Source organism: Chrysoperla carnea, chromosome 5 (assembly GCF_905475395.1).
Source record: "Chrysoperla carnea chromosome 5, inChrCarn1.1, whole genome shotgun sequence".
Classification (NCBI taxonomy): domain Eukaryota; kingdom Metazoa; phylum Arthropoda; class Insecta; order Neuroptera; family Chrysopidae; genus Chrysoperla; species Chrysoperla carnea.
Window position 1 is genome coordinate 6,626,410 of NC_058341.1, and position 15,320 is coordinate 6,641,729.

At 30.6% G+C, this 15,320-nt stretch overlaps 1 protein-coding gene across 1 annotated transcript in view; it reads right to left on the reverse strand.

Moving 5' to 3' along the window:
• Positions 1–405: 405 nt before the first annotated feature.
• LOC123301779 overlaps positions 406–15,320 on the reverse strand; it is a 38,870-nt gene continuing 23,955 nt past the window's right edge. Inside the window, exon 3 of the mRNA XM_044884678.1 lies at positions 406–1,176. Within this exon, the coding sequence (XP_044740613.1) occupies positions 774–1,176 (403 nt within the window). The 3' untranslated portion in view covers positions 406–773. The remainder of the gene's footprint in view (positions 1,177–15,320) is intronic.

Genomic DNA, 15,320 nt, shown 5'->3' on the forward strand with positions numbered 1-15,320 from the left:
CTATTTCCAAAATCTGGGCCTATAAATATCCTGTAAGTAGATAAAATCCATAAAATATCTCGGGAGAGTAAGTAATATTACTTCTTAATATTTTACTGTGTTCTATTAATTATAGAGTTGTAATTTTACAAAAAAGTATTGTGATTTTAATGATAATTTGTTCATTAAAAATATCCTTGGTGGTAACTTTCTAATCTGAAAATACCAGAAAGCTGCTGTCGAAAATTGAGATCTAGAAAAAAAATTTTCCAAACATTTTTATTGGCAAAAAATGAAACTATAAAAAACAGGTAGCTTCATTTTAAAAGTTGACAATCGTTTGAATCGAGAGGCGCCCCCTGAAAATAAAACTACAAGCATTTGTATTCTCCCAGGTTATAAGAAGACCCGTATTTTGACGATGTGTGATACTCCGATCTGTTTTCGGAAAAATTAGCTGGAAACTTTTAACAAAATCAGCCGGTAGAAGTATTTGAAGTTCTAGTACATAGGCTTAATTACAAATGTGGATTATATTTTTATCCAATGATTGTGCGTCAGAACTTTCGATAGCTTTTGTCAATTTTAAAGAGCCTTTTTTTTTAAGGTAATAGCTTTTTTACTCACGCAAGGTAATCTAAGGATCGAATCAATAAGATATTTATACGATCGACTGTCGAAACATGAATTTCATATACAAATAAATAAAAAATTGGCTGGATAAGAATTTTTGCCTCTCTTTTTTATGCCTTCAACTCGTATTATACATTATCAAATCAAAAATTTTTACTAATTTACGAAGATCTATTTTCTAAAGAATTTTGTTGCACATTTGCTTGCTGTTGTGTAGCACGTCGCCTTCGTCCAGGACCCATAGCATCATTGGCCTCTTCCATACCAATTAAATGCTTAGCGGTTTGTAAACCAGATAAACCACGTCCAAAACCAAAATCTAGACCACGCTTTGGATGTTGCCCGTTATTGTTACCCAATAAATTATCCAAATAATTATTATATTGATAAGCAGCCGCAATTGGTTCAATATCATAGTCCATATTATGTTCCATAGATGTTGTGGATGGTGAACTTCGTTTTCGTCCTGGTCCCATTGGTCCAGCCATATTTATACCAGCTAGATATTTAGCTGTCATCATACCAGAATGACCGCGATGGAAACCCAAATCTAATCCACGTTTACTGTAAATCAAACAAAAAATTTCAATTAATTTCTTGAATGGAAATGAGTATGTTTCTTGTATACGAAAATTCTGGAATAGTGTCATGTTTTTAGCTTCTTGATTCGAAATTTATCCCAAAAATTGTTGATATAATGGAACAAAAAATATCCCCATTGTTTTTCCCCAAAATAAAATTTTTACAAGACTGTGCAAAACAGCCTTAAAAATTTAACGCCTATATCTTGTCAAGAATTAATTACTATACATATAAAAGTCGGGAAAACTTGTCGTATATGTGTGGAAAATTTTGAATACATCATTCTCAATACAAAACCATTTCGATGTCGGAGAGAAAATTAAATGTATATACGGAAAAACTTATCTAGAATTTACAAATAAGGAAAAATTATAGTACTGTCAAATTAATAAGAAATTGTTTTATTTATTTTATTGTTTTGTCAGATGATTGTCGCAGGTATTTATTAGGCCATCAATTTTTGATAGTAGAATAGTTTTAATCAATGTTTCGCCTTTTAAGAACTAGAGCCACTACTAGATATTGTTAGAATCCTTGAAATTGTTAGAAATAACATTGTCAACGTACCTCGATAATATCATTCAAGATATTTTAAGACGAACTTTGTGTTTTTTTTTTTTTTGGATTTGCAAAATGTAGATCAATGAATTCTCTTTAAATTGATGGTACTATAATTAGTTTGTAAATGTGTTACTTGTTACAACTATAACAAATATATCGAAATGAAATTTTAGTTTCTAAGTTATGTCTGTAACTAGAAAAAGGGTATTGGTACGTTCGTTCTAGATATCCGGATCGATTCTCTAACCAACATTATTAAGTAGTAAGCACATAGTATTGAATCAAATCGTTCGTGTGTTATATCTGTTATTCGTAATAATCGATTTAAACTAGTTCCAGAATTTTTATTCCATAACGCGATGTAAAAATCTTAAGATTTCGCTTAAGCTGTTACTCGGCCAGGAGTAACATAAAGTACTGGCTAAGTATAAAGCGCATATATAATAATGGGAAAACGCGTTGTGTCCGACTAATTAAGAATGTATAAGCACGGTATTGGGACACAAATTTAAAAAAATATTTTTTTAAAAATTTTGATGGTGAATTATATTATAACTTGACAATATAAGACGAAAAGTAAGAATAAAATTTTTCGAAACTTTGAGTAATTTTCAAAATAATGAGAATTGAAAATTGTGTTCAATTCTTTAGCTTTCAATATTTCGAAAACTCAGGCAGATATCGAAAAATTGTATTCTTATTTGTCGTCTACATTCATGACAATATTCATAATCAAAGTATAAAATAAGGTACAAATAATTTCAACCCAAGTTTATAAGGTACAAATAAGCTAACTTTGCCAACTCGTATTGTAATGTTAAAAACTTTATGGGCAAATATTTCGTCGGCTAATAGCTGAATTCGTATGAAGCTCATAACACATACGTGTATAGAGACTTGACGTTTAATGTATACCAATAATATTCGAACGAAAATTCGAACAAACATACCTTCGAACATACCTTATACATGAACTAACCATGACAGGGTTGGTTAAAGTAAATATTGCATATAAACCACAGATATTCATAACAGTAATTAAATTTGTCATCTTAGAAGTTCCAAAGAGAGCTGTTTTTCGGTAATTTTTCTGGTAACAAGAAACAGCGGGTATAAATTTAGGTCGAAATCTCAGAAATTTATCGTTAAATCATTTTCTAAGGCTACGAAATAAAAGTTATAATTAATTGCTCAAAAAATATTCATGAAAAGTTTTTATTGCCTAAAATTTTTTCAAAAACCGCACTTGGTAGCCAGAAATAACTGGATGATCCTGTAGGCTTTAGTCGTAGTATCATGGATGTATTACGTTGTAGAAGGTCATCTTTGCCTCTTTTGTAAATCTAACACTTTCGTCCAATGGATAAACAAAAATATACCTTTAACGTGTCCTTTAAACTTTGGTGTACGATACGTAAAGGCATCTTCTGTGTAATATGTTAATGATTAAGGTTGATCGGACAGAATATCCCAATTTTACAGTATCTACACTCTACAATCTTTTTAACAGTAATTTGATAGCATCTAACATGGCTAGTAATCGGATTTATGTAATTAATTAACTATTCAAAATAATACATAATCGCGTACTGACTCTGTTCGTCTTGGCGATTGAAATTTTTCTATAATTTTTTATCTTTTTAATGAAAATAAGTACAAAACTTTCCGTCAGACTATTTTTTTAAAAATTTTTTTATGTTTATTCAACATTTGTTATTCACAACAAGTTAAAATTGCAATTTTTAATGATTAATTTAATGGAAATCCATCATCAGATTTTTTCAAAAAATTATTTTAAACGTGTGTTCGGTTTACTTTAATTTAAAATGCCCGATCAGCCTTAAATCATACATCTTTCGAAAAGCCAAACACAATACATTATCGTACCTATACACTATTGTTATGTAATACAAAACCCTTTCAAAGGATTCTCCACAATAACGTTTTCCTTTTGAACATGGTAAAATGGGATGTAACCTTTGCTTCTTTTGATTCAATATACAGAATCAAGCTAAATGAAATAGCTTGTATCGTTGAATTTTCAACGTGTTTAATTTAGTATTGATTAACTTTAATATATTGATGTACAAATGATTGGTCTGATCATTAAAGCCCATATCCATCAGAATTGGGTTGATTTGTTTTAAAAATTGTTCTGGTACAACACTTCTGGCCATAATTTAGGCTTATATTAGGCACTCTTATCGGATGATACATATTGACACTCTCGTTTGGGAAATTTATAGAAGGAATTATGTTTTTCTACAAAGGTCACAGATCTTAAAAAACAGCAATTGGTGAAATATCGACGTTTGTCCAAATATCTTTTTGGAAATACATCAATCGCTTACATCTGATCGACATAGTTTTGGGAAGGTTCATATTGTCTGTTAAAGTTGATCATTTTCTTTTGAGCTTTATTCAAGATATTAAGATTAGCTGCCAGAACCCCTGAATAAGCCCCTGGTTTTCGATGTTTATCATCATAAGCTTTCAATCAAGAAAAATCCTTAGCTCTTACTGTCAAATTTCTAATTTTTCGAGAGAGAGTGTTTTAGTATTATTCACAAAAATAACCTTTTTTTTCCAAAATTTCCATATCCTTTATCTAAAAAAAAAGACGGTTTCTCGGCTATAAGTGTATTAAGAATGTCGATTCGATCTTGAAAATGATTTAGAATTCAAATTCTTTCGAATAGATAAACCAAAAGATAAAGTTTGTACAAAACTTTTTTTCCAATAAAGTTCGCTTATATACTCTGGTCTACATTAACTCCTACACACCTTGTGTCGGGAGCAAAAACCTTTTTTGAAGAACAATATTAAAATTATCCAATTTAAATTTTTGCAAAAGGTCATATTATTTATATGTGTATATGCCCTTTTGTTTTTATTTTAAATTATTCAACCTCTCTCAAGAGAATATTTTTCATAGAGATATGCCTACCATTCAAAAAAAGGTTTGTCTGTCATAGTAGAAAAAAAATTATTCGAAAGAATTTCACAAAAGTTTTTTATTTTATTTAACTAAACAAGGATTACTCCTCAAAACTTTATCAAAAATGAACTTAAATCGAGTTAATTTAACAATAAGGGAACTATGTAAGGCCCATTGACCTACAAAACGCCATAAATTCCCTAGATTGATTTTGGTCCAAAAAATATAAAAATCGGATCCACTTCGCAATTGGACGTGCAGGTTTGTGAAATGTGGTTAAAAAGCACATACGAAGGTCCGTAGCAATTTCAGTTATTATGGAGTAGAGTTAAAGCTAATATTGGCTGAATTACAATAGTCTATTTGTGGTTTTTCAGTAAAAAAAAATTATAACAAACTTTAAGGTGAAGGACCTCTCTTTTCGATTAAAGTGATTTGTTCCATTTTATAAATCATATTTTGTTCTTATCATTTCATTCAAAAAATGGTATGTCCACATTTTGTTTCAATGTTACACACAGGTAATTCAATGCTTGAACAATCTGGATTGAAGCGTAATTTATAAAATCTTCTACATAATGAGACAGGGTATTGGCCTTTTTATTCTACTTTACGACCATGCTTAAGGTTGATTTTTTGACGTCCGCCTTGGTGAATTTTTATATTTTTACTGGGATTTTACAAAGCTTTTTATAAAAGTAAAAGTTATTTACTTTTAAGTCGATAGAAGGTGGAACAACATCATCGAAAATGTTTGCGTTCTTTCAATTTTTCCTATTCAGAACATGTTAAAATTTCAATTTTTAATGATCAATTACTTGAAAACTCTCCATCAAATTAAAAAAAAATTATTTTAAAGAGTATGCAAAGTCATTTTTTCTTCTGGAAACATTGAAATGTATAACACAGGCTTTATAATTTTTGGTCTATTGCTGTATATCATGCATTGTTTTATCACTTAGATAATATCAGTGGTTCCCAAATCACTGGGAACTATCTTAAATTTTCTCATGATTAAATATATAAAATTTTTAGAATTACGGTCGAACTAATTTGGATTCCATGATAATAAAAGTTCATGACCTGAGATTAATTCCATTGAAGAACTTGTAGAAATCTGTTTAAATTTAGAAACACACTCTTTAGGCGCACATCTTACGCAGACAAGATTTTGAGGCTCAATGAAAAGCTCACTCTAAAGTTTAGTGCCATGCCAGGCATGCCAATTTTCTGCGATTTTTTTTTGCTATGTTTTGCTAATTGCAAGTATAAAATTCATTGGTCGATTGGGCAACGCCTGCGGCCTGTTTGCTCATTAGGATACAAAAATCGAATTTCGAGAAATGTAAAATTCATATCCTCTCAATGTTAAACGTCCAACTGATGAAAAATCACTGCTTTCGAACTGTTCTACCATATAAAATGTATAATTTCGAGTAGCACACAGTCGCATACACACATGTGGTACAATGACGACACAATGCGTTCAGAGGAGAATCCCATGTTAGTTACCCATTTCTAAATGTACCTATATCTATCTAGATTTTCGGCGTTTTAATATTATGCTATATCGCGCTCTGATGTTTCGAAACCAAGTTAATATGTCCCAAGCCACATAACCATTTCACATACCATATATATACATTATATACAATGCCTACAAAATACAGAATGGGACATAAGTGGATATACAATTTTTTTTAAAGTATTCTAGGAAACTAAAACTTTTCAATCGATTCAGCTTGCCATAAATTTTGAGAAAATGTGCTTGCCATGAATATTTTTATTATTTATCGATTTGTATGTTTTTTTATTTAAAAAAATAAGTTGTGCAAGTGAGTTCTCAGAAGTTAAAGATAATAGTGATAATTTAAAGTAAGTACAAGGAAATGTACGCAGAACATATTGGGTTGATTACTATTATTCAGAAGTATTACTTTTTTTAAACTATTCTTAAAAGAAGCTATAAAATTAAATTCTTTAAAGAATAAAACAAGTATTTGACAAGTGTATATTTCTACTTACGTCCCACTCTGTAGAGGTATATGCGATCTCTATAGACCCAACCAAACCTTCCCGTCTAAAATTATAAACCGAATAGTTGGATGTTGGATGTGTAACTTTCGTTTAGTGAAACAGTTCGTATACAGTGAAAACTCTTTATAAAATTACAAAATTTACGACGAAAAAGTATCATCAGGAATTGGTTAAAACTTATTCTAAGTTAAGGTAGTTCTCTAGACAAAACAGATACTTTTCTATATATCTCGAAAACGGTAACAATCAAAATATGCATATTTATCATTCTTGAGGCATACCGAATATACAATATTTCTATATCTCGAAAACGGTTCACAGATAAGAGATAAAAACCTTATGAATTTAGATCTGTGTGTGTGTGTGTGTGTGTTTATTGAGTATATGTATAGATACAATGTCTCAGTATTATACACTGTTGTCACAAATAGTACAGGAATATAAGAACATGTTTTTATGAAGTTGACTATAATAACGAGTTCGTCATAGTTTAATTTTCATTTTAAAATTGAAAATAAAATTTGCATTCTTACCAAAAGTGAGCTAAGAAAATTGCATCAGAATTTCTTTTTAATAAATTATTTTTTCCAACCTATAAACTTTTCCAACCTATAAACGGGGTTTTACTGAACAGTTACTTGCTCTTAATGCAGGGTATGTTAGGTATACTATTTTCTTTGTTTCGATTATACAACTTTCTATGTCACATGTTTTTCATGTCTTTCTCTCTCTTCCACGTTAAATATTACGTTTTATACACACATACTTGTAATGACGTCAGTATTTTATGAAAATATAGAGAAGACGTAACGTAAATTTTCATATAACACTGTATCCTTTGTTTTTATATCGGTTTTCCGTGATTTGAATTTAATTTTGTTATAATTTTCATGTAAATCTAACGAATAATTGAATTTGATGTTAGACAACTATACCTGGAAAAGTTACAAGCTGCTGTAACAAATGTTTAAGTGCGGGGAATGTAAGATGTAGACTAAAATTTGCAGTATTCACACGGCATTTATAGACTATATTTGCAGTTATTTTTACGTTTCTTCGAAACAACCAAATATTTTACAATTGATTCCCATGTTTTTTGGCAGTTTTTTTTGTTTACCTGGGCGATAAAAATCTTTATTAAAAGTATAGAAAGTTCTGGGATACAGCCTAGAAATGGGTTGAATTCGTATAAAAATATCTCGTTGTGGTAGTTCCTACATTTTTTCTTGTGTCCAAATTCTCCGATCTTGGTAAAAATCAGGTTTCAAGGCGATTTTAGCCCATAATTTACGAAAATCCACTTAAAATTTTGATTTGAATTATGATTTTCAAAATAATAGGTTGTATATGTGGCCGAATTCTAATTTACGGATTTTGGCATGACTTTATCTGGTTTATTTTTAAAACTAGAAGTCTGACGATATTTTCAACTGTATTTTTGTTTTTCTTGGGTCCAAATTATGTTAGAAAATGATTTTCATTGAGTTCAATGGCAAAAAATGTTTTCTCAATTTTCTCGATTTTTTCGAAATTTATTAAGGGGTACCCCTTTAAAAAAATCAAGAAAATCGAAAAACAATATTTTTCTCCGATCTTGGTAAAAATCATGTTTCAAGGTCATTTTGACCCGTTATTTACGAAAATCCATTGAAAATTTTGATTTGAAATATGGTTTTCAAAATAATAGGCTGTATATCGGGCCGAATTCTAAATTACGGATCATGGCATGACTGTAGCTGGTTTATTTTAAAAACTAGAAGTCTGACGATATTTTCAACTGTATTTTTGTTTTTCTTGGGTCCAAATTATGTTAGAAAATGATTTTCATCGATTTTCATAGCAAAAATAATTTTATCGATTTTTTCGATTTTTTCGAAATTTATTAAGGGATACCCCTTTAAAAAAATCGAGAAAATCGAAAAACCATATTTTTCTCTGATCTTGGTAAAAATCATGTTTCAAGGTCATTTTGATCCATAATTTACGAAAATCCACTTAAAATTTTGATTTGAAATATGGTTTTCAAAAAAATAAGCTGTAAATGTGACCGAATTCTAATTTACGGATCATGGCATGACTGTATCTGGTTTATTTTAAAAACTAGAAGTCTGATGATATTTTCAACTGTATTTTTGTTTTTCTTGGGTCCAAATTATGTTAGAAAATGATTTTCATCGAGTTTCAGGGCAAAAATATTTGTTTCGATTTTTTGATTTTTTCGGAATTTTATTAAGGGGTACCCCTTTAAAAAAATCGAGAAAATCGAAACATAATATATTTCTCCAATCTTGGTAAAAATAATGTCTCAAGGCCATTTTGACCCGCAGTTTAAGAAAATCCACTAAAAATTTCGATTCGAATTAAGGTTTTCAAAATAATAAGCTACATTTGGGGCCAATTTCTAATTTACATAACATAGCATTATTGCAGCTGGTATATTTTAAAACTAGAAGTCTGACGATATTTCCAAAATGTATAATTGTCCACTTCCAAAACAATGCCAATTTTCATCAACTTGACGACGCAATTAAAATCATATTTGCCTCCGGACAAAGAAGTATTGTGGAAAGAAAAAAAAAACTAGAATTTCTCTTACATGTCTGCCAATTACTTTAAGTTGTTTATGAAAAATTTGAAACACGCAATACCCATTATTATTTCGAAACAAAGACATAATAAATAAAAAAAGTTTTTGCCATCTTTATCTAAAAAAAATTACAAAAAAATTTCATGTCAAATTATTTTTGATGTGATTGATTGATTTGTAGTAGAATATATATATATATATATATATAAAAAATATCTCTATAATTTTTTTTTCTGTCTATATATCCACTTTATTTTTTTCTCCGCCGAAAATCTCTGTAAAACATCTACTAAATTTATTGATTGACTTCTATTCACGCACAAATTCTGTAAGATAATCCTTTGCTGTTGAATTCAGTCAATCTAATCGACATTTATACAATAAATAAAATATTAGTCGTATAGTTCTGGAGCTAAATGAGGTTTTTATCATTTCAGGATGGTCGAAAATTTGAGAGAATGCTACAAATATTTTCATAGCCCGAGCTGCCTTGTCGGATAACTTGAGAAACTTTTTAATAGGCTTGTTGACTTAATTTTTTTTTTTTTTGCTTCATGTGAAGAATTCTTACTGCTCGAGCAGAAAAATGAAGTTGGTTTTTTAAATTCTTTCGAAGTGCGCAAATAATGAGGATATAGGCTAGTGCCGTCATTGTCTATCTTTGAATATTTATAACTTCTTCGTTTTTTAATCAATTTTAATGTCACTTTCAAATTTTGTCATGGTACCAAGACTAGTTTTACATTTTTATGCGTAATATTGCAAATTCGACGCAAATACAATTACCGTATTGCATTATTTGCTTAACATTGGGGCAAACAATATTGGTGACCATATTTTCATGGGTACAAAGAATGTTTCTTAGGTAATTTTCAAAACTAAGATATTACGCATGGCATGAGCATAAGGAGATCGGTATGCGCCTCCTAGGTCCGTCTACCTGAATGACTCGCAACCCTTGCAGCCTCAGGTAAGCTGTTCTTGGAAAAATGTAAAAATCAACGACTTGTAATCAACGAAATTTTCGCAAAGGTAAAGTTGGTAGACTTGACCTTTCAAAACAGCCTCTCCCATATCTATCAGGATAAAGCGAGCTTGCCTTGACTGCGTTCGTAGAAAAGTTACTGACTCCGTGTGACTGACTAGTTGATCGGCGCGACTGGATTTATATGTCATACACATGAAATAATATTATATAACTATTGTTCTTTTTACCACGGTGAAGCACACCCAGTGTGAATAAAAAAGGATAATATATGTTATTACACTTATAATAAGACTATCTTTTTCGGGTGTATACATACACTTTTGTGTACAAGAAGAACATATCCATAGAAAAAAAAAACCGAGTATTTTATACTGAAGTATAAAGCCACTGAAGCATAGTATTTGCGTCATCACTCGCATCGCATAGGTATATACATATATACCTAGTGTGTAGTATTATGTATAGTAAAAGAGTACACTGTTTTTAGTATACCTACTAATATTGAAAACCATACGTTGGCTGTGGACGTGTACACATGCAATCACAAAAATTTCATGCAACCTGACATGGAAATTTCAGTTTACTACAGTCCAGTCTTCAGATTTAGATATAAAACGCTCACATCAAGTTTAAAACCTTGCTAAATATCTAAGTAGAGCAAACTCTGGAGGAAGTTGAGTGAGAAAATTTTGGGAAACCATGTTTCTGACTGATTTGTTTACTTGAAGTCCCCTGGAACTCAAAAGGTTACGCAGCTAATTATGGAGAACGAGATTTATTACTAATTCACCTACTTGAGGTCCCCTGGAACCTAAAAGCTTACGTTGTTAGATTTTTTTACCCTCCTAATTTTTTTTAGATGAGGGCCGGACGTTGTTGACTCTAGGGTTGCCACGTCAAGGTTTCAAGAAGTCGACAAATAATCCACCAAGTCGGAAGATAGTGAAGTGAGCCTTGCGATCAAATTGAGAGGGGTGACAACTTTATTTGACCTCTTGTCGATATATTTATCTCTTTTATCAGCAATCTCGGAAACGGCTTCAACGATTTTGATAAAAATTTGTTACGCAGGGTTGTCTTGCATATTTGCCGGAGTTTATGCAGAGAAATGTACAAGAAAAAACCAAGACCGCTAGCCTTCAATTAGAGACATGGATGCAAGACAAGAAAAGAGTATGTAAGCTTCTTATCTAAGATTGCTTTAATTATGTATCTCTGAGAAGATAAAACCAACAACAAATATTTGACATCGGTCATTCTGTTAGGTACGATGTCTTTGAGATTGGATTTATTGGCTACTGTGGTGATTGCGATTCTCCAACCAGAGATAATTATATACGAAAATAAGAATCTTCGTATCGTACGAAAATAAAAATCCCAGATTGATTCAACTTTTTCCCATTTCAATAATACTTTAATGGTATGCCTTATTCACTCTTACAAACCTATCTATATATATTGCGATGGTCGTAACATGCGGTATGATTTTATTTTATAAAATAAATAGGTGGTAAGCACCACCAACGATGATGGTGGTTTGCACACCACTCACATACAAACCCACACACACCATCGATATCAGTGTGGATGGCATAAAAAAAAAACGTAAAGGTTTGAGGTTGAGTAAATTTCATCTCATGGTTTTCTTCTCATCTATTATGCAGCAGTATATACTTCTCTTTGTTTTTCGAGTGAATTTCCTTTTCAAGGATAATGAGTTATGGTTATCCGTTCTTGGAGAAAGTATCTTCAAAGTATGACCGGAATTTCCCATTGCTTTCACCATAAATATTAAAAAGAAGAAAAAAATTATTTCTATATAAATCACTCATATATGACTATTTGTAAAAAAACTAGAAAAGCTCCAAAACATCATTGATATTTTAAATTGAACGCCTCAAGCTTTTACAAATAGTTTTGTATGCAGGGCTCTTAGAAATAATTATTCTCTACTTTTAAGTACAATAAAACTTGTATTTTTTTTGATAATTTAAGTCTGAAAATTTTCGGGGGTTTTTGGCTAAAAAAGAAGGTGTATTTAAACATGGTAGATGAATGATATGTTTTCATAGATTTCTCCAAAACTAGTCGGTGGTAATTTACGAAAAAAAACAAACTATTTAAATTAAAGTTAAAACCTAATTATGAAAACTCATTGTTCCCGACTAATTAAGGATGTATGAGCACGGCAGCGGGGACACAATTTTGATGGTAAATTATGTTATAACTTGACAATCTAAGAAGAAAAAAAGTAAGAATAAAATTTTTCGATATCTGAAGTGATTTTCAAAATATCGAAAATTGAACATTTTGTTTAATTATTTAGCTTTCGAAATTTCGAAAACTAAGGCAGATATAAAAAATTGTATTCTTATTTTTCGTCTATATTCACGAAGGTATAACAAAATTCATCATCAAAGTTGAAAATAAGGTATAAATTATTTCAACCCTAAATCTAAAATTGCCATGGTGTTCGTACTACCTTAAGAATGTAATTCGTTTAGCTTACGCAGCTCTTGATAATGTTTCTATCCCTTTCTAACACTTATATATATGTATTATGTGGCTTTAATATAACTCGTTAAATAATAATATTATTTAATATATAATCGTTTTATAAATTCTCAGTTAATACACGAGCAGATAGTACTCGTGTTATACAGATTTCTATATAATATTCTATTCTACCTACCTGTATATTTCTATATATCCTTAAAATGGACTGAAGGACGAATATATAGAGAAAAAGTGTATGTCGTATATTCGGTGAGAATATGCTGTTTCATCATAAATTTTGTAATCGAAGAAAATACTTATGCAAAATATGATTCCGATTTCGAGGTCTTATTTTATATTGTTCTTGATGATATTGGTTAGAAAACTTAGAGCATTACAAGTTCGAATTTTTGTTATGTGATAATTTCAAATGATAATCGAGATCGTAATCTCATTTTATAGAATAGTCCAAGAAGTTATATATATAGCTTTTATGCCCTTGAAAACTAAATTAAGAACTTTCGGATTAAGTAATTTATGATTTCGTTATAATTTGAGGACGCCTCCAGAAAATGACTGTATGAAAATATTTGAGACTTACGTTTCAAATTTTAATGATTCTGTTATAACTTTAGTAAATTTTTCGATATAGTAGGATTACATACTTGGTTTATCAAAATTGGATAAAATTTCGATGTAATAGAGCAAAATTAAATATTTTGAATTTTGATGACGTCATCAAGTTCAAAAATTCGATTTTTTTTAATAACACAGGCAATTTTGATCCGATTTTATTGGAATTTTTTTTGAAACCCACTAATTTTGGGTCATTCTTTCCAGCTGTGATGTCAGTTTTTCGCTAGTTATCACTTAAGTGCTTAATTCCGGGACCAGACCTACACATTCTTGAAATCTAATAGAGTTAGGTTATTTTTGATCATAAATTTGAAAAATATGGCCTAAATTTAGTAGGATTACATACTTGGTTTATCAAAATTGGATAAAATTTCGAAGTAATAGAGCAAAATTAAATATTTTGAAATTTGATGACGTCATCAAGTTCAAAAATTCGATTTTTTTAAATAACACAGGCAATTTTGATCCGATATTATTGGATTTTTTTTTGAAACCCACTAATTTTGGGTCATTCTTTTCAGCTGTGATGTTAGTTTTTCGCTAGTTATCACTTATGTGCTTAATTCCGGGACCAGACCTACACATTCTTGAAATCTAATAGAGCTAGGTTAATTTTGATCATAAATTTGAAAAATATGGCCCAAATTTAGTAGGATTACATACTTTGTTGATCAAAATTGGATAAAATTTCGATGTAATAGAGCAAAATTAAATATTTTGAATTTTGATGACGTCATCAAGTTCAAAAATTCGATTTTTTAATAACACAGGCAATTTTGATCCGATCTTTTTGGAATTTTTTTTGAAACCCACTAATTTTGGGTTATTCTTTTCAGCTGTGATGTCAGTTTTTCGCTAGTTATCACTTATGTGCTTAATTCCGGGACCAGACCTCCACATTCTTGAAACCTAATAGAGCTAGGTGAATTTTGATAATAAATTTGAAAAATATGGCCCAAATTTAGTAGAATTACATACTTGGTTTATCAAAATTGGATAAAATTTGGATGTGATAGAGCAAAATTTTGTCACTTTGTGTTAGTGTTCGGCTAGTCTAATAACACTGAGAAAGGGCATCATTGAGGCAGCTGCGCTTTATGGTTCTGAAGACACCATATGGAGTGAAAGACTACAACGAATGGAGAATCTCATACAACACGGAAATACATTAGATTTTGCAAAATCAAGACATTATCCGTTTCATTAAAGCTCGTAGAATTGAATGGTTTGGCCATATATAACGCCTGGACGTCTCCCGAATGCCTAAAAATGTACTAAATTCCAAAGTTTACATCACAAGGATACACCCAAAATGAGATGGATTGACAATGCCATGGATTATATCTGAACTACGAAGTTCACAGAATGGTGTTTTAAGACGAAAAACGGCTACGGAGGTCAATTGTTGAGGAGGGCAAGGCCCAAGCACGACTGCAATGCTATTTGCTCAGGCCACTTGTTTCAAATAAGACCAAAAAATGTACGATAGCTTTTACTCGAATCATTAATTCACAAACAGACAAATGAATCAACCTGTGCCTGTTAAAGTTAAAATTATTTCGCATATTAAATCCAAGTGATTACCCTTATGATTTCTTATGTTTCTTGCCATTTATATTATCGTCATCATCAGTAGCAAAGTATTATCGCTACGTCGTACATTTCATCTATATAGATATGATGAGGAGTATTATTTAATTAAATATTAATAGCGTTTGTGTTAAAACAACGGCAGAGAAGTAAGCATACTGCTACTGTCTACTTTCATTTATTCTACTACTGAGATTTTATACAGAACTAGCTGTTGTGTAATGCACGGCGTTGAATGAGTAAGTTGCCATGCCGTAATGTACGCTGTCATAAAAGGGGATCGGAATCACTTT